This window comes from Cibotium barometz, chromosome 18 (genome assembly GCF_041138505.1).
Source record: "Cibotium barometz isolate CiBa-2024 chromosome 18, ASM4113850v1, whole genome shotgun sequence".
Taxonomy (NCBI): Eukaryota; Viridiplantae; Streptophyta; class Polypodiopsida; order Cyatheales; family Cibotiaceae; genus Cibotium; species Cibotium barometz.
In genome coordinates this window covers 8877447-8902923 of record NC_141063.1, presented here as the reverse complement: position 1 = coordinate 8902923, position 25477 = coordinate 8877447, and the positions used below count along the sequence as shown (strand labels likewise).

At 43.9% G+C, this 25477-nt stretch overlaps 1 protein-coding gene and 1 long non-coding RNA gene across 12 annotated transcripts; both read left to right on the top strand.

Moving 5' to 3' along the window:
* Positions 1-1435: 1435 nt before the first annotated feature.
* Positions 1436-24698, top strand: LOC147628887 (pentatricopeptide repeat-containing protein At4g21190-like). Of its 11 annotated transcripts, none has more exons than XR_015267845.1 (12): positions 1436-1884; positions 2061-2142; positions 2249-2377; positions 2555-2698; positions 2983-3195; positions 5748-5940; positions 6050-6145; positions 6358-6459; positions 23500-23613; positions 23740-23888; positions 23989-24343; positions 24393-24698. XR_015267845.1 is itself a non-coding variant. In XM_086812059.1 (11 exons), the coding sequence occupies exons 1-10, from the start codon at positions 1877-1879 to the stop codon at positions 23841-23843; spliced, it is 1185 nt and encodes a 394-aa protein (XP_086668185.1). In that variant the 5' UTR covers positions 1436-1876; the 3' UTR covers positions 23844-23888; positions 23989-24698. The 11 variants fall into 11 exon arrangements, 8 of the variants coding, with proteins under 8 accessions (XP_086668185.1, XP_086668184.1, XP_086668189.1 ...); XR_015267844.1 differs by having other exon boundaries at positions 5748-5970; XR_015267846.1 differs by having other exon boundaries at positions 2245-2377.
* LOC147628888 (uncharacterized) lies at positions 3724-4054 on the top strand. The gene is made up of 2 exons (XR_015267847.1): positions 3724-3847; positions 3980-4054. It is a non-coding gene; the product is annotated as an uncharacterized LOC147628888 (long non-coding RNA).
* Positions 24699-25477: the final 779 nt, after the last annotated feature.

Here is a 25477-nt window from a genome sequence, read left to right as displayed (position 1 = left end):
TACTTGCACTCCATGTAGCTTTTCGACCAGCCACATCATCATCCAAATCAACCCTCAAATCATCATCCTTTAGACACATAACAACCACTCATTTCATCAAAGATAATATCTTGCCTTTGGACTTGTTGACTATCCACCAGGAGGCAGCCCATCCTACTGAGAATGCAAAACTTGTAGCATTGAGTGTCATCACTATAGATGGTGTTGAGTACTTACTCATGCAAGACGTCCTTGAGGTCTTGGATTTGAGGGAGGAAGAGCTCTACTGCCTTACGTAACCTGTAAACCATCCCTTCTGATCCTGGAACAACAAAGCTTGGAGGTTGCTCAACATACACCTCCTCCTGCAGGTCACCATTAAGGAACGCAGATTTTACATCCATTTGATACACAGGCCACCTCTGAGAAGAAGCAAGGGCAAGAACAGTCCGAATCATGGTCATCCTTGCTGTCGGTGCAAAGGTATCCTCATAGTTGATGCCTGGTTAATGCTAGCCTTGTAGAAGGTTGCGGTGCTTAGGCATTTGGATATCCTGGACTAATTATGCTTATTGCTTGCGAGATAGATCATGCACTCACAAGAGACGGATCACACAATGAAACCTCTTGACATCTGACCACACACACCAATTGATGAATATGATCATGTGAAAGGATCCATTGATATGTGAGAGCTTGCTCCTACTGAGTAAAGAGAACCAAAGTAGCACAATAATTTTGTAGATGCTTGAAGAGTTTTAAAACATCGACACTAATTACGTTGTAGAGAAGTATTCATGTCACCACAATAACTCCAATAGGGGCCTACAATGAGTGAAAAATCAAATTCATTGATTAGGTGATGGCTTTTTTTAAAGAACCTTTGATATTAAGGTTTTAGTTAACCTTAATCATCGAAAATTTAATTCTCTTTTGAAACGTCATAACCTTGGCAGTTTTTTTTTAAAAGATGGCTCGCTCTCTCTCCCATGCGCCAACACGCTTCTCTTCTCTCTCTTGCCCTAGCAGAGCTTGGGCATGGTGGACGAGAACTGTACGCCTGCCCGAGACATGGTATAAACTACATCAATTGCTCTCTTCTTGCGTCGTCAACAATCTCTCTCGGTGGCCTCTATCATCATCAACCCCTTGCTACTTCTTGTGTGCGTCTCAGAGTCGATGTTCTTTGCCCACAAGCTTTCAGGGAGAGGGACATGCGTCCTCTTGTGCATGTGCAACAATGTTTTCATCCTTTTGTGCCTCGCCAACAACAATCAGAGATGATGTATGGTCCCTCTTTCTCAAATTTTACGAATATGAATCCATAGGATTTTTTCTTATAAAAAATAAAAAATATCAATGGAAGCAAATCCCTCATCAGTGCAGACATTTGGGAGCTCTGAATTTTCAGAGTCATTAGAGTCATTAGAAGAGTCATTAAAGAAAAAAAAAAAGCATTCTCAAGATACCTTTTACAAACACCACACGGGTTTTACCCATAACCTCTAGAATATCAACCAAACACCTTAACAACTAAAAAAACTTGTTTTTCAAGTCTGCTACGCCTCCCCGATTACTTCTAGGGTCTAGGGTTTAGTCCCCTAGGTCAGCAGCACCATCAGGATTCAGGCGGCACTACGCTCAGTACGGGCAAGTAGCGGCATGTGCGTACCCAAGATAGAGTGTGTTCATAGGCAAGACAGGGCTGGCTCACAGAGAGATTGTCTGAAAATTAGGGTTTCAACACAGAGAGTTTCTGGACAATGAGAGTGTGTGAAAATGTTTTCTGCGCGGTGAGCAAATACGTACAGCTGATGAGTTAAACACGCATGCACTTGGCTAACCCGGCCCAAAGGAGGAGGGGGTTCAAACTTGAACAGTGATCGTGGGCGACTCGATGATGAGGTACCCAACAACCCTTTTTCATCATCTCTTTGATGCCATGTACATAGATTGTATTTTTGATTCAAAAGCCCGTCCCAATTCCATAAAAAAACTCTACATTTGCCTGGCCACACACACACATACATCTATGCTAGCTTTGTTGCCTTGTTTACAATTTGGTTTTGCTTGTATTTCAGATCTATGACAAGTCTATGTGTAAGAATGCAAAGGCTCTCCAGATCAGAGGGAGAGCGGCTACTGTCGTGTCAAGATTTCCATGTAATCAATTATATGTTTGCCCATTTTATATAACCGTGCGTGCAGCTTGTTTACCCAGTGTCATAAACTTTCAGCTCATTTAAGATCTTACTTTCTTGCAAGGCAGAAGCCATCTACTGGGGGTAAACAGCAAACCCGAGAACAAATGCCCAGTGAACGGGACAGCCATGATTATCCATCCAAAACTCCAAGCAAATCTGGGTCAGGAACCATGGCAAAATCTCTAGTGAAGATGGTATGATGCTTGCCCTTTTGCCTTGCTCTCTAATTTTTTTGACTGCGTTGAAATGCTGTCCTGTTTGAAAGCACAGGCTGCCAGCCAATAAGTGGCAGCCTAGTGGTCAAAAGAAAGACCCCCCTTTTCTCAAGAAGAAAGACACTGCTTGTGGTACCATGGTAAATTCTGTTGCAGGTGATGGGGCTTTCAGATGTCAAAGAGGACGTGTACGGGGCTTTAGACGAATGGGCAGCTTTTGAGCTCAAATTTCCAATTGTGGCCACAAGAAAGGCACTGGAAAGACTACGGCAGCAAGAGCAATGGCATAGAATTATTCAGGTTTTCTATTGGTGCCACATTGTTCCGAGAAATACCCTTGTGAATGCTTCTTTGATTCAAACACCTTAAATTTTTACCTTTTTCACCACATATACATCGGTTTTTACTTGTAAATATCCTGCTGCCTCTTGTTTGTCCAAGCTGAAAAGAACCTATATTGTGCACCCATGTGTTACACACACATTATTATAACCTGTGCGTGAAAGTTCATTGTTTCCAAATTTGCCTTCTCGTACATAAACTCTGTGTCATTTGTGATGGGTGCTTCTTTTTTGGGTTTACAGGTTTCAAAGTGGATGCTAAGTAAAGGACTCGGGAAGACACATGGCACGTATAGCCTCATGCTGAAGGCGTACTGTATGGAAGCGCGGCTGGAGGATGCGGAGGCATTATGGGATAAGATTTTAGCCTTGCACACAAGGTCCATGCCCAAGAACATGTTTGCCTACATGACAAATGCATACAGAAGGCATGAGATGCCTGAAAAGGTTATCAAGGTGACGTGATCACCCTTGCGTGTGATTGGTGTTAGTGATTGTGCTTGTGAGAAGGATAGTTGACATATTGTTCTTTGAAGACTTCATATCTAACCGCAGTGAAAATGTGCCTGTCTTGAAATGAGCTCAAGGAATTTGCTCCATGTAGGAAGTTGTGTTACTCTTTAATAGGCCGATGCCACCCATGCATGACCCTCAGACATGAATCGGGTTTGGTTTCTAAGTGAGGCTGGGTAGACGGGTTTGGTTTCAATAGCTTTCAGGACCTCAACAATTGTTATTAGAGGTCTCTACCTGTGGGAGAGGTTTGTCTCTGCAGCCTTTAGCAATCATGATACTTAACAGCGGGCTGTAGAGCATAGTAGCCAGGAGTTTCATGAAAAAGGTTTTTGAAACACGTTTCAAAACGTATCGAAACGTTTCATTGCCATGCCCAAAAGTATAAAAAAGGTTTCATAACAGAGGGGGGAGGGGGGGGGGGTGCGCGCGCCTATGGTACCCAAAAACAGGGACCTTCAACAAGTTTTACACAACTTTATAAGACTTTCAACAAACACCATGTCAACTTGAACTTATAGACTTACAAAATTGTAAATAAAAGCTAGACATTGCAATTTGCATATGTCAAACTGAACTTTGAAGTCTGAGACATGTTAAAACTTAACACTCACGTTTCACCAGCCCACATAGCATAACTTACAAGTAACCAAAAAGATTGTCTAAAGACTCAAGAGTAGCAATCCATAAATCAGAAATGTGACATGGGCCATGGCCATTGGCCAAGGCAACCGACAGTGTGGCATAAAAAGGGCCCAAATTTTCAGCCGTACGTTTTCTAAATGTGAAAATCCCCAAAATCTTTATAAAAAAAAACAGCTGATAAAAAACTCGTTTCAAAAAAACCGAAACGTTTTGAAACGTTTCGTACTTTCAGTGAAGTCTGAAACACATTTCATTGCTACTATGCTATAGAGGTCTGCCCCTCTGGGAGGATCCCTCTAGGAACTCAGTGGCAAGTCTTTGCAATGTAGGAAGTTTGCATTTTGTGTACTAATCTCCTCCATAGGTAGTAGCAAAGTGTGTTGTTTCTGCCTTCAGGTCTTTTTTACAGCCTCGACTTGCTCATTCTTGGGCAGCACTCCCCTGATCAGCTCTTTCATTGCTCCTCAAGTTGTTATAGCAAGGCTGGTCTTGAAGTCATGTTTGTTACATAGACAAGCAGCTGAGTTGATGTAACAGCCACACAACCAGAAAGCAAGCAAAAAGTGGGGTTCTGACTCCCTATCCCTTTTGATGCAGATCTCTCTCTCGCTCTTCCTCGCGCCGCTCTCATCATGGTTACATTATACTAGCTTTTTGGTCTCATAGACCCTCTGGGCCTTTTGAAGACGTTAATTCTCTCTCTCTCTCTCTCTCTCTCTCTCTCTCTCTCTCTCTCTTCCCCCCAGCTATCTGTGTGGATGGTGGGTTCCCATCCAACATCCACGGCTGTGGTTGGGGATCCAAACTCACCCTCAGGTGTATAACACGGTCCCTAGGTGATTGTTCAGGTCTCTTTCCTTGATGTTGACTTCTGATGCCCAGCCTGAATTGCAGTCAAATAACCAAAATCAAGCAAATAGCGGCAGGCTGACTTTGGAGTCTGGATGCCTTTCTTTATGCTGTTGTGGATCTCTTTTTCTCTCTATCTATTTGTGCAAATGGTAGGTTGTTCCCATCTGACACCCACGACTCTGTTCGAGGATGAAAACGACACACGCGGGTGTATGACAGGGACCAGAGTCCCTAGGTGATTATTCAGCTAGCTTTCTTGGATGTTGCCTACTGCTGCCCAGCCTGAATTACTTTCATGGCTCAACATCTTGTGCCAGATTTTCTTCTTGATTGCAATCATGTCATTTGTCTGCCATCCAATTTCCTAAGTACATTCCTGTCTGGTCTGAGGCTCTGAGGCCACGAACTTTGGGCATTAAGGCTGCTCAATTCCGTTGCTCCTTATCAAAGGGGTCCTTACAAGTTTGAATTACCTGGAATTTGGACTCACATTTAAGGGAGGAGCATTGTTTCTAATATTGTCTTCAAATCTGGCTCATCTTTACACCGTTCACCACAAAACGGCTTAAACAGCAATGCATTAGCACATAGGGTCCCTTCCCTGGTTAGGTCAGCACAACAGCAAGAACAGGTTTTTGCACATGCCCTAAAGTTCATGAAACTGTACAGAAGATTCGCACATGTGGGGTCATGTTAGGTCCATGAATGATTTGTGTACAGTTAATGAAACTGCAGAAATTCGCCATGTGTGGAGTCAAGGACTAGTACGAGCAGCAATTTGCATGCATGGGATGGGGTTCAAAACAGGAGCAGCAGCGAATTTGCATGGGGCAGGTGCTCAGCAGAGGCAGCTGGACTGCACATAATAGTTATATATATGTGTTTTCCAATTAGATAGATGGATATATTTTAAATTATTTAATTCTTAATCATTTATAAAAAAATCATGATATATGATGTAAAACTTGATCTAATTCACACGACTTTTTGTTTTGAAGGTCTTTGAGCAAATGGAAAGTTTTGGAATAAAACCAGATGTAGACGTATTGAGACGAGTTGGAGAAGCATATCAACAGTTAGGAATGCAAGAGAAGAAAGAAGAGCTTATTAAAAAATATCCTTTGAACTCAAAGACAAGAAGAAACGAGAAAAGGATTGCAGCAAGAAGGGCACTCAAGGCTTCAAAAACTGGTTTGACAACAGGGCTTTTAACATGCACACGTATGTGCACGCGCACGCACGCTCGTCAAGCCAAAATACATCAAATTGACCTTTGTTGATTTGAATCTCTATATTGCAGAAAACACAACCATTCAGACAGATGATGATGAAGATTATATTAAAGAGAATTCTGTAACAGTGGCAACAGTGCAGACAACAGCATCCTCTAGCACTGGTGAAATAAAGCCTTACTCCAATTTGCTAATGTTTTTGTTGGTTTAAGTCAATCTTCCCGAGATTTAGCAATCCAAATGAGTTTTTTTGGTGATTTGGTGAATAATTCTGGAAAAGATTAGACTGGATAATTTGAGAGTTGCTAATTGAAGGAAGCAACAGTCCTCTTGTAGCCTTGTGTTTATTAGGTTTTTTATTTTGGGGGTGTACCAGGTAACATTCTTGACCTTGTGGCAAGTTCTGGAAGATCGAACTCAGGGATTGAAGAAAGTGAAGATGATGTCTGTGAGGGAGAAGTGGTTCCTTCAAGAAGAGGTCAGAAGATATATGTGGAATTTTAAAGTGTCTCTCTGATTTCTTTATTTTGCACCCCCTCCCTCCTCCCCACTCGGTGCCCCAGAAAAACATTCATCTCTGTAATAAAATATACATATGAGAAGAAGAGAACAATCCTGTAATGAGGTGAAACTCAGAAAAGAGAGGGCGGGTCTCCCTCCTGGGCTGTCAGCTTTCAGAGGGAGACCACCTGCAGGAGTGGGGGAAGGAGCTACAGTGGGAGCCTCTAGTGCCAAGTGATCCCATCTTCACCTCTAGACAAGAAAGATCTAAGACTTGAAATGCAAAAAAAATCATTCTTGCATAGCTGTGGAGCTACCTTGGAGGCGTACCCATCGGCCGTGGAGGGTATGGATGAGGTTGAGAGATGTAATGTATTATGGGATTCTGTAGGAGAAATTGCAAACCGCTTGATGGTCTTGTGTCAATGGGCATGCCAAATCTGTTGTGCCCTTAGAGACTATTGATCGTCTTCCAATGGGAGTCAGTGGTAGCTCAGTCACTGGCTTGTGACTCGTGAGTGTGACAGTCTTTTGGTAATGAGGAGGCAGGAAGATCGATGACTGATTGAAGAGGTGGAGAGAAGGGGCCTATTTGTAGGCCTATCTGCCCCCTACACAACCGGTTGGCCTACTTGTAAGATCCTCCCGAGAAATCACCTAAATCACAGGCTAAACACAAGGTTAGTACAGACTGTTGGTCATGACCACTCTTGGCTAGTTTAGGTGTGAACACAGCTTACTCACGGGCACTTTTTCCCTGTGACTGGACACATGCTTTTTCCCGTGTGAACACACTTACGTGTGTTGGGCACTTTGCCCTAGGCTACTTTATGTACTCACATTGTACTTTCATTAATCATTATTGAGTACATCTTTTCCAACACTCTTGAGCTTCACTCGTTTCTCTCAATAAGATGGCCAGGTTTTCTGCAGTAGTTACATGTCTTCTTTTTCTTGGTGTCACCCTCTTTAGACGAGGTAGAATCTTAATGGGCATGTGGTTTGCCCTTAGGCTTACCACTAGATGCAGCCCTAGATTTAACTTTGTTTCGATCAAAGGCACCAATCAGCAGAAAGCATAGTGGTCCTATTAGAACGAGACTGCTCCTACAATAAGAGAGTCACCAACTCATCAAAGGTATACAAGTTTGGATTACCCTTCATGAGTAGACGAAGAGTAGTAGCAAAACCTTGATAGGATTCTGGCAAACCTTGAAGCACTGTAGATACAAGTGAACCATCTGGAATGACCTCATCAATGTTGATGAGCTGCTCTCGCAAATCCTTGATGCGGTTAAGGAACTTGTCCATTGAATCACCCTCATCCATATACTCAGACTCAATCTTCTTGCGAAGATAGGCAACATGAGCCTCATTGAATGGGAGAATTAATTAGGGTTTCATGTGGGAGACATACACAGAGAGAAGAAGGGGGAGAGAGAGAGAGAGAGAGAGAGAGAGAGAGAGAGAGAGAGACATATGTGGGGATAAGTCAACTCATGAGAATGAGTGTGTGACTCCCCTATCACACATGTATATTGCACTAGTACACATAGTGCACTTAGTACATTAAAAGTACTAAGTGTACTATGTACTATAACTTATGGGCTTGTACACATTATAAGGGTGGGCATAATGCCTTTACCCCAACAACCTCCCACTTAAAGGCAAAGTGCCCTTAAATGAAGGAAAAGAAAAATCAGCATGTACATGATAATATACAAGGCCATATCAAGGCTGAAACTGGCCTCATCCAATGCCCATCAAGTGTCTGCAATGAGCAAATCGCTCTGGAGGCAAACTTTTTGTCAACAGATCAGCGAGGTTGTCATCCGTATGAATCTTAACAAGCTGAATTTGCTTGTTCTCTATCACCTCTCTGATGAAGTGATACTTCACATCCACATGCTTCGTCTTTGCATGAAAGACAGGGTTCTTTGCCAATTGGATGGCACTCTGACTGTCACAATGCAACAATGGAATATCCCCTGTATAACCCAAATCAACCACTAACCGAGATAGCTATAATGCCTCCTTGCAAGCCTCTGTGGCTGCAATATACTCGGCCTCTGTAGTAGATAAGGCAGTGCACTTCTGCATCCTGGATATCCATGACACAGCACCTCCTGTGAATGTAAACACATAACCGGTAGTAGACTTCCGGTTATCTGGATGACCGGCATAATCCGAATCCGTGTAACCATGCACTAATGCATCCTGTTTGCCAAAACAAATGCACATATCCTGTGTGCCCTTCAGGTATCTCATGACACCTTTCACTGCTTCCCAATGCTTCTTGCCAGGTTTGGCCATGTATCTAGAAACCACTCCCACTGCAAATGCAATGTCCGGCCTGGTAGCAACCATGGCATACATGAGACTGCCACAAGCTGAAGCATACGGAATCTTGGCCATATCAGCCCTGTCACTATCCGACTGTGGGCTGTCCATAGCACTGAGTTTCACATATGGAGGCAAAGGAGCACTAGTCTTCTTCCCCCCATCCATATTGAACCTCTGCAAAACTTTGCCAATGTATTCATTCTGAGACAAATACAACACATGCTGATTTCTGTCGCGAAGTATCCGCATACCCAAAATGTGATTTGCATCACCCAAATCCTTCATATCAAAGGTTTGATGCAGCCTCTTCTTCAAGGCATCCATCTCCTTACGAGATTTCCCGGCAATCAACATATCATCAACATACAAGATGAGTATCAGTAGACTGCCATCCAAAGCTTTCTTGGTGGATAAGCAGTGATCTATGTCACTTGTCCTGAAATCCTGGGATTTCATGAATGTATCAAATTTATGATACCATTCCCTTGGTGCCTGTTTGAGCCCATAAAGACTCTTTTTCAGCTTGCATACAAGCTTCTCCTTTCCATTTACTGCATAACCCTCTGGCTGTTGCATATATATCTCCTCATGGAGATCACCGTGAAGAAAAGCAGTCTTCACATCCATCTGAATCAAATCCAGATCATCATGAGCAACCAAAGCTAATACAGCTCTAAGTGTGGTCATTTTGACCACTAGAGAGAAGATCTCATCAAAGTCCACACCATATTCCTGCTTGAAGCCCTTAGCCACTAACCTGGCTTTGTATCTTGGCTTTGCATCAGGTGCAACTTTGAGCCTGTAAACCCACTTGCATGGCAAAACCTTCTTGCCTGTAGGCAAATGCACCAACTTCCATGTTCCATTTTTGTGCAAAGAATCCATCTCTGACTTCATAGCACGCTCCCAAAGAGCCTTGTCTGCCCTCTGTAAAGCCTCCTTATAACACGAGGGCTCCCCACAGTCAGTGAGCATCAAGTAGTCAACCCCTGGAACAAACCTGTCAGGGGCTCTGGAGGGTCTTGTGGACCTCCGTACCCAATGACCATCATTTGCAGGTTGCTGTCCAGCCTGCATATCACCTATTGGTGGCTCCTGTTCCATGCCATAAGGTTGAAATATCATGCCCGGTATCTCCTCTACCTGTGGGATATCCATAGGGATATTTTCTGCCATCTCTGGCTGTCCATTTGGACCATTTTCAGCACCATTTAAGGGCTGGTTTTGATGCTGTAATGGCTGATTTACAGCCCTTGGTTGTTGTCCATGATGTCCATCATCATCAAAGATGACTCTGCCAGGCTCCTGTTGCCTTGCAGGCTCCTTATACATGCATGTTTCATAATTGCTGCGTATAATCTTTCTATTCACTGGATCCCAAAGTCTATACCCCATTTCACCTCTGTCACCATATCCTAGGAATATGCATTTGTGAGACTTAGGATCAAGTTTGGTGCGTATTTCCTATGTGCACGTACGCAACGCAACCAAACACTCTCAAGTGCTTGTAGGACGGAGGCTTCCCTGTCCATACTTCCTCTGGCACTTTCCCACCAAGCCTCGTGTTAGGTGACCTGTTTATAAGATGAACGGCTGTCATAACAGCTTCAGCCCAAAAACCATGAGGTAATGCAGCATGTGACAACATAGAACGGACCTTCTCTTGAATGGTCCTGTTCATCCTCTCTGCTGTCCCGTTTTGTGGAGGATCATAAGGAGTAGAGAGCTCCCTCTTGATGCCTTTAGCATCACAAAAGTCCTGAAACTGTTTGGACATATACTCTCGACCATTGTCGGAATGCAAAGCCTTCAGTGTTTTGCCAGTTTGATTCTCAACAAGAGCAACAAACTTCTCAAACACTGAGAATGTATCACTCTTCAAACGAAGAGGATAAACCCACACCTTGCGTGTGGCATCATCAATAAAAGACACAAAATATTTTGCCCCTCCCAAAGAAAGCTGAGGCATCTCACATACATCTGTATGCACAAGCTCTAACTGAGCATCTTTCTGTCCAAGAGCTTTCTTGTGGGGGCACTGGAGTTGCCTGCCATATATACAATGCTCACAAAACTGAAAACTTGAGAACTTTAGAGAAGGCAAGTAACCAAAACGAGACAATTGCTCCATTCCTTTGACACTCATGTGTCCCAACCGGCTATGCCACATAGAGATTTCCGGCAGCTCGGTTGCATTTACATTAGCATGGTGACAAACACCTGCATGCATGAAGTAAAGAGTGTCCACCTTAGAGCCTCTGGCAACAACCAGTGAGCCCTTACTAATCTTCCACTTTCCACGACCAAATGTGGTAACATAATCAACATCATCAAGCTGTCCAGTAGAAAGCAGGTTCTTCTTGATCTCAGGCACATGCCTGACATCATGGAGCATAAGCTGTGAGCCATCTGAAAACACAAGCCTCACATCACCTCTGCCAAGAATCTTGCATGCATGGTTGTCACCCAAATAAACTACTCCTTCATTGCCAGCAGTATACCTGACAAACAAGTCTCTGCAACCTGTGACATGAAAGGAGGCACCTGAATCAATGATCCATGAGTGCATACCATGACCATCTCCTGCAAGAAGTGAATGGGCATCAAGTGAAGACGTGAATAGGACTTCATCCTCACTGTCACCTGCATGTGACACATTGACTTCTTCAATCTTGACTCCACTTTTGCCCTTTGGCTTTGCATCTTTGGTTTCATCTTTGTCTTTGTCTTTTCCTTTGTCCTTTTCCTTTTGATCATTCTTCCATTTGTAGCATTGCTTTTTGATATGTCCCTTCTTGCCACAATAATGGCATTCCAAGTCCTTTTTGGAGCGGGACTTGCTCCTTCCTTGTTCTTGGCTTTTACCCCTTTGCTGGGATCTCCCACGTGCATTCATTGCATTGGACTTTCCAACAGAGTTGTTCTTCCTGTTCATCTCCTCTTGAAGGAGAGCACCCTCAACATCTGCATATGACAGCATAGCATTTGAATTGCTAGTGGCTGTTCTGAATGTGTCCCAACTCTCTGGCAAAGTGCATAAGAGAAAGGTGGCTTTGAACTCATTGTCCATTGCCAACTTTTGATTGATTACCTGGCTGACAACACCATTAAACTCATTTAGATGGGCTGTCATAGACGCCCCTTCCTTCATTTGAAGACCTATGAGTTTCTTCAACCAATACACTTTGCTTGAGGCACTTTGCTGTGCATACAAGTCCTGCAATCTCTGCCACATTCCCCAAGCTGTCTTCTCTTCACGAATGCTGAAAAGTAAAGAGTCTGACACAGACAACATGATAGTGGATCTTGCCAGCTCATCCATATCTTCCCATTCTTCAGCAGTAAGAGAAGCGGGCATTACACCCCTTTCTTTGATGGGCTTGTGCTGCTTCTTCTGGAGCAACACATTATAGCACTGGGTTTGCCAAATGTCATAATTATGTGAGCCTTCAAGCTTCTTGATATGAAGCAATGAAGAGCTCAATGAAGATGAACGGAGGCAAGCCCAAGTAGTCATCTCAGCCCAGTACCAAACCCCAACAGGGGAAGGGTAATTCGTCTTCTAAAGACACTAAGACAGACAACAGTCCTAGCTCTAGTTCAGGGGGTAAGGAATCCAAGCCTAAGAAGACCCCTGAGGAAAAGACTCAAGCAGGCATCACTGGAGGCTATCTTCCTCCAGAGGAGCAAAGACAGTATCAGTCAGAAAACAGATGTTTTTTCTGTCATACTATTGGGCATGGTAAGAAGGATTGTCCAAAAAGACACGCGGAGCAAGCCTCCAAAGAGCCTTCTACCACAGTTGCCGCAGTATCCCCTGCTCCTCCAGACCTGCCTGCCACCACCAATGCGGTTCAAAACTTACCTTCTATGCATTCCATGCCATCCGTGGTACTTGATGCTAAGCAGGAGGGTGAGGCAACAACCACACAGAAAAGCCTGATCCAAGTGGTTTCGTCAGTATGAACCTATTCCCAATTGGGGGCAGGACACCTTTATCATCTCTAAAGGTTTTCTTGTGTCATGATTCGGGGGGATAGGAGCATTCTTGGCGTTCCTATGATTTCTCATCTCCAGGCCCGACGAGCTATGTGCAAGGGAGCAGAAGGAACATTAATTTATGCTCAGACAGCTTCTATCTCATCAATAACCGCTGTCTCATCATCTTCAGTCCCTCAGTTGGCAGATCTCCTTTCTCATTCAGACATTTTTAAGAATGATCTCCTACCTAGTATCCCATAGTTAGCAAAACCTCCTAGCAAGTTTCCCTCTTGTCTTTCCAAGACTTTCAAGGGCAAGCTAGAACAGCAGTCAGTTCTCAAACATTTGAAACATGTTCCTTATGGACACATTTTCACAATCACCACAGACCACCAAGCACTTAAGTGGCTCCCGACGATGCCAAGTGCCCAGTGGAGTGCTTAGCACACTAGACAGGGTTAGCTCTTCCAACAAGTTGGAGAAATGATTAAGTACATCCTTGGTCAGCATAACCCAGTAGCAGATGTTCTTAGTAGAAAGACCAGCATCTCGATCAGTCAGGAGTCTACCATTCTCAACATCTCTGGAAAAGACTTAGAAGATTAGTATGTCGATTCCACAGAGTTTGGTACTCAATCCAGTTTGGCCCGCAGTTTTGATCCTGGCCATCATTCAGTTCACAGACAGGCATGTAAGTTTAGACGAGATATCCACTTCAAGGAAGGGGATTGGGTCTCTCAGTGCATCATGAAACAAAAATTGAAACAAGTGGGCAAACATTGTCCCAAGCTTTCATTCCGTAGTTTTGGCCCTTTCCCAATAGTTAAGAAGTTAAGTGATGTCTCCATGAAGTTAAAGTTGCCTGCCAGTTGGACAATGCATGCTGTTTTCCATGTTTCTTGGCTAAAACCATATGTTGGTCCAGAAGTGTTTGATGTTTCAGATGAACAGCAGCCAGACGTGGTAGACGAAGCAGAAGTTATTGAGCCTGTGCAGATCCTTTTCATCGATGGAAGCATGGTTCCGGTCGACGGATTCATTAGTTCTATATGAAATTCCGAGATCGAGGCACCCACGAAGCTGTATGGCTCGACGAGGAGTTCTTCCAGGAGTACCCCCAGTTATTGGCGGACTACTTGGAAGCCATGAACTAGCCACCACGCTAATCAGGAGGGAATGTCACATGCACTCTGCACTCAGTGCATGGTGACAAGATAGCTCATCATCAGAAGTGCAACAGTTGTACAGTATTAGAACCCAGTAGGATGATATTTGTTGTACGCCGTGACTCCATTGTATATCCTCAGTCCAGGATAAGTCAGGCACGAGCTACGTAGGTCATTCCTCAGCCTTAGCGGGTCAGTCAGTCAGTCAAGTCCCTTAACCCACTTGGAGAGAATCATTCATGCATGTAGAGTCAGTAGAAGCCTTAGGGCTTGCATCAGAAAGCACTCTGCACTCTGCATCCTGCATAATATGCATTCATATGCCTGTGCATCATTTAGAACATCCCAGAAGCCTTAGGGAATTTATTAGGATTTATCTGGTATTTTTTCCATATTTTATAGTATTTATTTAGCATTTATTGTCATTTATAAATATAAACTTTCTTCAATAAATGACCAGCCAACTTGACCAACCTCCAGTTAGTATAAATAGGCTTGCATAGGGCTTAGTTTATCATTCAGTCTTCAGTGTGCTAAGAGCTTTCCTCCTCAGCCCTAGGAGTTTCCCTTGCCTCCTTCAGCACTAGACTAGTCTCATCCAGCCCTTGGAGTGTTTGAGGTTGCTTCAGCCAGTCCTGTTCATCCAACGCCTGCAGTTCAGCAGTCCCTACAGCCATAGGCGCCTGCATTCAGCATCAAATCAGTCCCTGATTCAGCATACAGGCCAGCCTCAGTTCAATGCCGGAATTCAGCCAGCGTTTTCTGCATGTGCACCAGCCGCCTACAGTCATCTGCGTTTACAGATCTCCAGCACCTACCTGCGTATTCTGTCCAGCAGCAGTCGTACTCATCTGTGTTTCTGTCCAGCAGTAGTACAGCTTGCGTTTCAGTCCTACAGCCTGCGTTTTTCAGTCTTGCATCAGTTCTATAGTAGTACCCCGCCTTCGGTGCATCATCCATACATGCAACAGTCAACTGGTGAAGGTAACACAGCATTCATAAGCATTTACAACATTCTAACATAGCTTAGAACAGTCCACCATCTCCTTTTCTCAGCCTCAGGTGTGCAGCCCTTCCTCATGCCCTTGGGAAGAGTGCATAGGCTCGAGATCAGGTCATCGAGGTGTTTCTACAGCCGTGTACAGTTCAGCCAATCTCCGATCCTCCGAGATCTTGCGTTTGGCTTATCTACAGTCCACAGTCATTCTCTCTAAAGAAATAAAGCAAATACTATCTCGTTATCGGGACAAGGGGCCCTTCAGTGGGTAATTCGGGACCCAATCTGGTGTACAGTTCTCATATCTCTCTCTCATATCTCTTTAAAGTTTGAAGTATTAAAGTGGATCGCTAAACTCACGAAACTAAGGATACAGAAGACGGTGTGAGCATTTGTGTGACAGGATCTTCCAATACAAAGACTTCCGCTGCATATCACATTCCCGGGCATGCCTCGGACAGGTGCAGAGGCTGATCCAGAATGGGATAGACGGTGGGCTCGCGTGGGCCAAGGTGGCATGGCGGGTTATTATTTAGCTTCGACATTGTGGTGGATTGGGCATTACTCAGAAGGAATCACTCCTCCTGGATTGTATTTGGTATTAATAAATCCTGGAAGGGGGGGTCATGTGCACAGTGTGTATCTACTGTGTGCTACAGGCACACAAGACTAGCTTCGAGGTTTGGGGAAGCTTGGAGCTAGGCAGGCAGATTGGCGAGCTGAGTTAGGGATAGACTAACAGGCGGGCACCCAATTATGGACGGGCAGACGCCCAAGTGTGGACGCCTGATGACCGGCCAAGAGCCTATAAAAGGGTGCCCAAGGTTAGTTATTAGTCATATAGAGTCTCGCGTGATTTGAGAGAGCTCTATGGTCTGGAGCCTGGATCTAGTGCAGCCGTGCATCTGCTTCATGCAGCCAAGGCCGGCAGCAGTCTCGAGGCCCGTGAGGGTAGCTTCGTGGCGGTATGGGATGTCACGAGGTAGAGATTGGTCGGTACGTCCATCTAGTTAGCTCATCTCGTGGCTCGGTGGGGACAACCAAGTCTTGTGGGCTTGCCCACGGCTGTCGAGGTTGGGAGGTGAGTCAGGCCTGCATCCTCGCCTTGTTTGTTTGTTTTGTTTGCAGGTTCCGAGTCTTGTACCAGGAGCGTTCTACGCGGAGATCCTTTGGAGTTTTGACAGTGGTATCAGAGTATGCCTCGTGAACGAGCAAGTCGGTAGGTAGAGAAGATGAGGTCGAAGTTAGGTATGTGTTCAAGAAGCTTGCTGTTTTTTGTCTATGCATACTTCTGTTTTTCAGATTAGTATGTTGCTTTTTTATCGAAGAGACCCGTGATGATGGAGAAGGTGGTCTAGTAGGGTTGATTTGTTTTGCAAGGAGGCTGGATGCGTTTTTGTAGTCGCATGAACAGTTGGGAGAGAGAACAAAAAAGCGAGTCGGCTATTGTTGTAAGAGAAAGAGAGAGAGAGCAAGAGAAAGGAACGCTGGCTGTTGTATGCAGAGGGTACAGTTGGCCGGGTCTTGCACGGACTGTGGGCGCGGGTGTACAGGGGTGCAAGCGCACGTAAGCTATCGGTGTGGGCAGCATAGGCCGGCAGGCGCCTAAGCCTAGGCAGGCGGGCGACCAGGCCTAGGCAGGCAGGCGGCCAGGCCTACGCAGGCAGACATCGTGCACAGGTGGCAACGCTTATGCGCCGGCGGAAAGCACGTGCGCAGACACAAGCGACGTCAGGTCCACGTCGGCGAAGTTGGCACTAAATCCAGGTGGACGAAGGGGAAAAAAAACATGACAGCATTCAAGCGTCGATTTTGGCTTTTGTAAAAAAAGAAAAAACAAAACATACGCTTTGCTTTCGTTTTTTGGATTAAACCTTATTAAAAGGATTAAAGACTCTTTTAAAGCTTAAAGGTGTTTTTTTTAAGAAAACAGAACACACACACACACACACACACACACACACACACACACACACACACACAACACAACACAAAAGCAAAAGCTCAAGTTTGCTTTTGGGGAAGCTTATATAAATCCCTTAAGCGGGCTTCTTGTCACATATCTCTCAAGTTTTCAAGTTCTCTAGTACTTTTCTTGTGCAAGATCGAATTTTCTCTCCCCTTGTCCTCTTCAAGATGTCGACCCAAGAATCCGAGTTGGAGCCCCTTATCGAACGCGAAGGCTTGCTGGCTACGGAAGACACCGATGCCGATCTTTTCGACGATTATGTGTCAAAATTAGATATCGAAGAGTTTAAAGTGGCTCTCCAAGCTTCTTCTTCGGAACGTCAAGCACAAATCGCCGCGCAGATGCAGGCTTTGCAGAACTCCATCTCTTTAAGACCACTACTCTATCTACTCTTTCGGGTATGGATACCTTGGCCTCTGCTTTAGGTCCCAACATTACTCCGGATCAGTTCGGGGGCGAGCACAAGCAGTGTACCAAGGAGATAGTGGACACTTGGCTACATAAGTGGCAAGTCCATTTTCAGTTCCATCCATATGATGATGGGAAAAAGATCCAGTTAGCAGCAGGTCTCCTCTCAAGCAAAGCTTTGCTTTGGTGGAAGGAACTGAACCCTAAGCCAATGACTTGGGCACAATTCGAAGATGTCTTCAAGAAAGAATTCCTCAAGAAAGAGGATGATTATGATGTGGTTGCCCGGTTTACAGCTTTGACCATGACCTCGCAACACCTTACTTATGAGGTCTACCTCCAGAAATTTAGAGTCTTACAGATGAAAGCTACGAAGATGGATCCCATAACTCTTTTAGGGTTCTTCGTAGCCGGTTTATCTAACTCATACCGTTGGACGAGGCCATTCATTCAGCTCGTATCTATGATGATACAATGGTCTCTTCCAAGTCTAAACCCGTTACTGAGCAGGGGAACAAGCACAAAAGAAAGTTCTCGGTACCAATGGCTAACGGAAGTCTTCGGACCAACCTTCGAAGAATTCAAGTTCGACACCAGTGAAGAAGAAACGTCTCCTTGGAGCTTTGAAGCTCAAGAAGGAGAGACGTTGTTTCATCTGCAAAGAAAAAAGACATGCGTAACGAGTGCGCGAAGCAAAAGGGTGCAAAGACTAACGCAGGACCCAAGCCAAAGGCAGCTAATGAGTTGTCTTTGACAGGTACGTCCGTTACTGTACTTTCTCGCCCTAGTACATGTTCTGATTGTTTGTTCAACTCTAAAGTTTTTGGCTTGTATGATCTTCTCCGAGTTTATGGAGAAGTGAATGGCCATAGAATCCACATTTCTCTAGATCCTTGCAGCTCATGACAACTTTGTTAACTACAAACTTGTGCAGAAATTGAGTCTTGATACGACACCCAGCGATCATATCTATGAGGTACGCCTACCTGCGGGTCGTCAAGTATGGGATTGAAAGGTGGAGATGCTACCAATCCGGATTCAGGACTACAAAGATTCTCTGGAATGCTATATTATGCACCTAGAACATGTAGACTTGTTATTAGGGATTGAGTGGTTTAAGACTCTTCAAGTCCAGATAGATTGGTCTAGTCATATTTTTTCTTTTCAACATAGGAACACCCAGTATAGTATCTTAGGTGATTGTATACATCCCTCTCAGGGACCTTGTAAATACAGTTGATTTTGGAAATATAATGGATTCTTCTTTGTATACTGCTTTCCATTGTGTATTGATTCCACTTTCTTCATTTCTCATACCTTCCATGGATGTCAATGAATTAAGTGTATTTGAAAGTAAAGAATTACAGAAGATACTTAATTCGTTTCAAGATGTATTTCCTAAGGAACTGCCATCGGGTTTACCACCTGAAAGGGCAGTAGATCATCATATTGACTTGATCCCTGGTGCTCATCCTGTCAGTATTCCACCTTATATAGGATGAGCCAAGCTGAAGAAGATGAGTTGGCTAAACAACTCGAAGATTATTTGAGAATGGATCAGATCCGTCCAAGTAAATCACTTTAAGGTACACCTGTGTTGCTTAGGAGAAAGAAGGACAACACTTGGAGAATGTGTATTGATTACAAGAGATTAAACAAGCTTCATTTTAAGATAACAAAAAATTAGAAAACCATTAAAAGAATAAAGAAAAAGTAAGATTTCTAACTTACATGAATTTCTAGGAGCTTTCCTTTGGCTTGATGGTTTGAGGGATCTACTCTTGTTTGCAACAAGAGTGGCCACCAATTCTTTAGAAGAGAGAATGGTCAAAACTTAATGAATTATTAAGAAATTCATAGTTCTTGACTCTGGGGTGGAGTAGAGTAACAGTGCATAAAACACTATTAACTATTTACAAAGGGGGAGGCTTCATTTATAGGAAAAAGTGAGCCTCTAACCAAGCAAACTGATTCTAGAATTTTTCAGATTAGTTTGGTTAAATTTTGACCATTTTTAGGTCAGTTTAGCTCACTTTTTGGATCTAGTTGAAGCAAGAGAGAGGAGAGATGAAAATATCTCATTATTTGTGAGTTTAATACTCAACCACACATGTGAAATAGGCGCCTCCTTCATGAGGGAAAATTCCCCACACTGAGGTGTCAAAAATGCTTCATTTCTCTAAATATCTCTTCTTTTTTAACTAATATCCTTATCCTTAGTCAACTCTTCATCTTATATGAGTATTTACTCATTTTTGGGGGGATTTTCTTTATTTCTTCTATTTATCTCCTTCCTACATTTGGATTGATCTAATTGGCTCCTTAGAACCTTAATCTAAAATTTTTCAAAAATCTGGACCCTCAAGATAAGGCCTTTTGAACAGATTATAATTTATTTCTAATGCACCTTCAACTTTTGTTTCGGGGGAATTTATTTTAATAAGAAGAGATTTTTCCATCCAAAAATATCTAAAAATTGAATAACCTCTCTCTAGAATATTCTCTCTCTAGGCCAAAACAGGATCTTCACAGACATATATGTACACACAATCGACATATATCCAATCACATGCACGTGTGTACACAATTAAGAACCATTATCCTCTCCCTAGGTCAGATGACCTGATTGATCGGTTAACAGGAGCGAAATATTTCACGAAGATAGATTTACGTAAGTGTGTATCTATCGTGTGCTACACGCACACAAGACTAGCTTCGAGGTTTGGGGAAGCTTGGAGCTAGGCAGGCAGATTGGCGAGCTGAGTTAGGGATAGACTAACGGGCGGGCATCCAAGTATGGACGGGCGGGCGCCAAAGTGTGGACGCCCGATGACCGGCCAAGAGCCTATAAAAGGGTGGCCAAGGTTAGTTATTAGTCATATAGAGTCTCGCGTGATTTGAGAGAGCTCTATGGTCTGGAGCCTGGATCTAGTGCAGCCGTGCATCTGCTTCATGCAGCCGAGGCCGGCAGCAGTCTCGAGCCCCGTGAGGGTAGCTTCGTGGCGGTATGGGACGTCACGAGGTAGAGATTGGTCGGTACGTCCATCTAGTTAGCTCATCTCGTGGCTCAGTGGGGACAGCCAAGTCTTGTGGGCTTGCCCTCGGCTGTCGAGGTTGGGAGGTGAGTCAGGCCTGCACCCCCGTCTTGTTTGTTTGTTTTGTTTGTAGGTTTCGAGTCTTGTACAAGGAGCGTTCTATGAGGAGATCCTTTGGGGTTTTGACAGGGGGGGGTGGCCCAGAGCATTATTCCTGCCCTTAGTGTTGTCTTGTTGTTTGTTAATTCCTCTGTGGTTAAGTGAATTCTGTTATTACAAGAACACTAGCAAATCGAACAGTTATGTTTAACCAGTGCTAGAGGCTGCCATTGTCTATCTTGTTGTTCACAGATGAAACAACAGCCTACCTAGCACGCATGAAGGGTAACTTCAGGAGATTTGTAGGCTGTAGCTGCCATTAAGGTTTTTTGCTTGGCATCGGTCAAACCACAATCAACTAAATAAGTCTTGCGGGTTTTAAATGAGCAAGACGACAACTCCACCATTTAGCAAAGGTGAGTTTCCAATGGGTCCCTAGGGGAGTTGGGGTTTTTTTTTCCTTTGCCGGGGCGCACGGGGGTGGGGGGGGGGGTGGGGGGCGCACAAATATGACATGCAACTATGCTGCTGATGATCTCCCATCTCTGACTAGTCCTCACAGAACATGGCTCTAACAATCTGTCAATGGGTACTACCCGCAGGTGATAGTATGCAGCATGGACCATACCATTGTGTAGAGGCAAAGGATCCTCTACAGAACTTGTTGCACTTTGGGATAGTCCCAAAGGCACTGCCGTGGGATGGTCGCAACGCACACCGCACACTGCACACTGTGCCGGCTTCCCTCCAATGGCCAACCAAGTGCAGACGACGAGGCTGCGACGGGCTAACTGTCAGAGGAAGAGTGTGACCTTCCTTGGCTGATAACTGTCCCGCAGGCACTTCCAAAAATCTCCGAGGAAGCGGAAAGAGATGCCTAGTAGAGGCCCAGTGCCACTGTCACGGTACCATCGATCTCTTGCATCTGGATCCTACGACCCATCCTCGTCATGTAGTGAAAAAAGAGGGTGGTAGGGCTCTCCAGGACGAAAGGATCTTGCCACTCCCACTTGCCTCGGTCCAACTCTACATGTGCTAGAGGTCGGCTCTCCCAAAGCCAGAGTCGCCAACGAGACGTATGTCCTGAGCCTCTTGGGGGGAGCCTCCTGAGGCTGGCCCACTCTCCCAAAGACTGAGCAGGCCTTGTGCTGAGGGGCCCCATGCAATGTGAGAGCAAGTGCGCAAGGGGTGGCTGCAAGGTAAAGAGGGGGTTCCAAATCAGCGGCTGGCAGTGTCTCTCCTCACTAGAAGGTGGAAGCACCTGGGTAAGGGCTCACTTGAGGTGGCCCCAAGCTCTGATCAAACTCACTGTAAATCGGCCCTTCAAGGAGAAGCTCAGGCCATGGGCGTGGGCCTCCATGAAAATCCACCACACTAGGGGTCCAAGGTCCACCAAGAGACAAGGTGCGGGCTGAAGATTTGAACTTCCCCCAGAGCTTTCCAAAGGTTGTCAATATTGACGGTCTCATGGCCAGTAGGATTCCAAAAGCCCTGGCTCAACACAAAGGTCTCTTGTCTGCCCTGACTCTGGCCTGAGCCTCCATGAAAATCCACCACACTAGGGGTCCAAGGTCCACCAAGAGACAAGGTGCGGGCTGAAGATTTGAACTTCCCCCAGAGCTTTCCAAAGGTTGTCAATATTGACGGTCTCATGGCCAGTAGGATTCCAAAAGCCCTGGCTCAACACAAAGGTCTCTTGTCTGCCCTGACTCACCCGAATGCTTATCATCAGGGATCCCATCTAGTCAACCGTTCGCCAGCAGCTGTGTGTCCTCAGACATCTTTTTAGCAATGTGATTTTCACAAGCACCACTCGAAAGAAAAACATTTGTATGTCAAGTAGGCAGCAAAGGGAAACGTCCTTGCGCGATGAAATAAGGGTGGGTGTGGTCAAACAGGAGTTGATGCAGGCAGCCATAGAGGTGATATGCAGGCAGCCTACAGTCAGTCTAGGTTTGCTCCTACAGATGATGATGATGATGGCATTGTCTGTACAATGTTAATGAAGAGAGAGAGAGAGAGAGAGAGAGAGAGAGAGACAGGCAACGCCTTGCTCTTGATGATTCCGCAATAACCCATACTGCTTATTTATAGAGGTCAGGTTGCTTTTTCTTTAATGTGCTTTTTGATAAAAACTCTTACAAGTTTTTAATATCCTACTTTCCCTTCTATTTGCTTTATGAATGATGTCTGCCCTTTTTAATAAAGGTTGGCCCCCTTGTCCGGCCCTTTTTCTGCTTATTCATTGATCATTCAGTGCGTATTCATTTATCAATCCATACACTCCAAGAATACTTTGAGGAAGTGTGACCCCACTTATAAATACATGCGAAAACTTATGGCTTTAAAGTTTATGCCATGTGATCACATCTAAGATTGGAAAACTCACGAGTCTCCCGTTAACATTAGATTAATGCAGCACTCCCATCCTTGGGCTTTCCCTGGCATCCCCGGCCTTGGACACACACATGCCATAAAACCACGTACATGCAGGCATTGAAAACATGTGCACAAATAAAAGAAATTCGCCAAGCATAAATGGATGCTTGCTCGAGATGATAAATCATCTATTCCATTTCCATGTACTCGGAATTTAAATGTGCTAGGGATTGCTAAACCTTGCACCCCTCATCTGGCCCAATACCATCAGATGAGTTCCGTGCACACAAAATATGCTGACCCTTAATGATATCAGAAATACCTGCATACCAAGAAAGCATTCCGTCCTCAGGGAAACAAATTCTTGTCATCTGTATATCCTTGGAGACATATATTCCCGTTATCTGTATCCCTCAGTGATAATATTGCCATGTCATCTAGTTCCAAAAGGATCCATTAGTACACATGGGCAAGTCCAAGAAGTCGGTATAGTGGAGAAGTCACAAAAGTTGGTGAGGTCTTATGATATAGATGTCCACCATCCTATGGTATTGGGGGGTCTAGTTTATGTTGAGCTGTGGAAATTTGCTTGATGATTTTTGTCCCCCTAATGTTTCTTCACCTCTTTTGGGCATGCCAGATAACAAGCCCAATTCTGTGAATGCTTATCAAAGCACCAGGGTAGAGAGCAACCATGAGAGCAGAGATAGAATAGCTGCATTCCAGACAAAGCGAAATAAATCTTGCAGAAACGGTGAGATTTCAGAAAAAAAGACCCCAGGCACTTGCACAGGCACGGAAAATGATGTGTGAGCACACTTGCATGCTTTGGAGATGCAAGTTAAAGAGAACTCTTTTGTTTGGTTTTTTTTGGTCCCAGATGAGGCCTGTAATTATTCTGAAGACACGAGTAGAAGAGTAAAATCAGAGATTGTTGCTGATGGTCACGAGGAGTTTGTCAAACAGATTATTGCCACAATGTGAACGTCCATTGTAGAATGGAAAAAACAGCTTCTACAATTCAACAGAGTGAGTAGAACATACACAGCTTTTCTCATGCACTCACATGTGGTGTCATATTTTCTCCACCTATTATATTATGATCATGTTTAATCTTGTGAGTTTACAGGTGAGGAGAGAGCTTGGAGAAAGACTGAGCAAGATACAACTCCATTGTAAACAAATGGGTGAGGAAATTCAAAATACGGAGTTCCCAGAGCTCTCTTCGAGGGGATGCAGCATGCTGCTTGTAAGCACCAATGCCAATTGCAAGTTAGAGCTGCTGCTTATCACTCCAACTCTGTGGGTTCAAAGTTTAATATACATCACTCCTAGAAGGGTTTAGGGTGAGGGAAGCTTAGGTTTGGATGTCATGGCTTGTTGAGAAGTCCCCGTTTTGCCTGGTTTGTGGTTATATAATGTGTTTTTACTAAACTTTCGTTCAAGTGGAAAGTGCACCAAGCGAGAGCGGACCATCAGGCTAGGCTTATTTGTAACGAAAGTGCACCAAGCGAGAGCGGACCATCAGGCTAGGCTTATTTGTGACAAGGAGGCTTGGTTTATCACTTAACTCGGGCTCCTTAATGAAGATGATGTTAGATGCTGCTTTTTGTTTCACACAATGTGATGGCTGGACTTGGGTAAATACCATAACTGGACTGCAATTTTTGCCCTCGAGTGGTGACAGAGGTTTCAATAGCATTAACTGATTTCTAGGGTCTTAATTGCTTTCCAAGTCTAGGATCATAGCCCTTTTCACTTTCCATCTGGTTTATCTTAGCATTGTGATTAAACAATTAATTTTTTAAAAGATTAAAAAAATCTTTTAAATCTTAAAAATCAATTGTTTAATCTTGTTTTTTCATTTTTCTAGTAGATTTAGGTTTAGAAAGTAATTCATTCATACCATTCATTTTTTCTGTTAATTTACACTTAAATAGCTTAATCTAGCACTAAGTATTTATAGACATTTGCATAGGGGAACCCGTAGATTCATTAATCTTCAGTTCAGTAAACAAGTAATGGTTTTTGTTTTAGACTAAGTAATGGTTTTTGTTGAGTGTTTTAGACTTAGTTTTAGCTTTAGACTGAATCTTAGCACTAAGTATTTAGACATTTGTATAGGGAAACCCTTAGATTCATTAATCTTCAGTTCAGTAACAAGTAATTGTTTTTGTTGAGTGTTTACACTTAGTTTTAGGTTTAACAAGTAGTTTAGAATTACTTTATATCATTCATTTGGTTAATTTGGATAAGGTTTTCTTAATTAGTCACCAATTAGATAGGCATCACATTTGGAAAGATGGGATTGACTAGGGCTAACTAATAGTACATAATTTGTAATCAACTTTGTGGGGAAATCAAAGCTTCCTAGGAGTCTAAAGAGAGACCCTTGAGCAATCTTCAAAACAGATATTTAATGTGAAGAATTAACTTGATGCCCTTGATCAATCTTCAAAATAGATATTTAATGCTAAGCATTAATTTGGGATCCATTTTAGGCAAAATGAGAGGTGTCTTTTCTCCAATTTGACTAAAGTTTTTTTTTTGGGGGTTATTTCTTGCATTTAGAGCTTAAAGTGTGGTGGATGAAGTTGGTATTTAATAACTTGAATTTT

Bases quoted from the DNA above. Each gene is read 5' to 3' on its own strand.
- LOC147628887 (XM_086812058.1), top strand. The intron at 2,143-2,248 runs GTAATCAATTAT...CTTGCAAGGCAG, and splicing joins TGTCGTGTCAAGATTTCCAT to AAGCCATCTACTGGGGGTAA. The intron at 2,699-2,982 runs GTTTTCTATTGG...TTGGGTTTACAG, and splicing joins AATGGCATAGAATTATTCAG to GTTTCAAAGTGGATGCTAAG.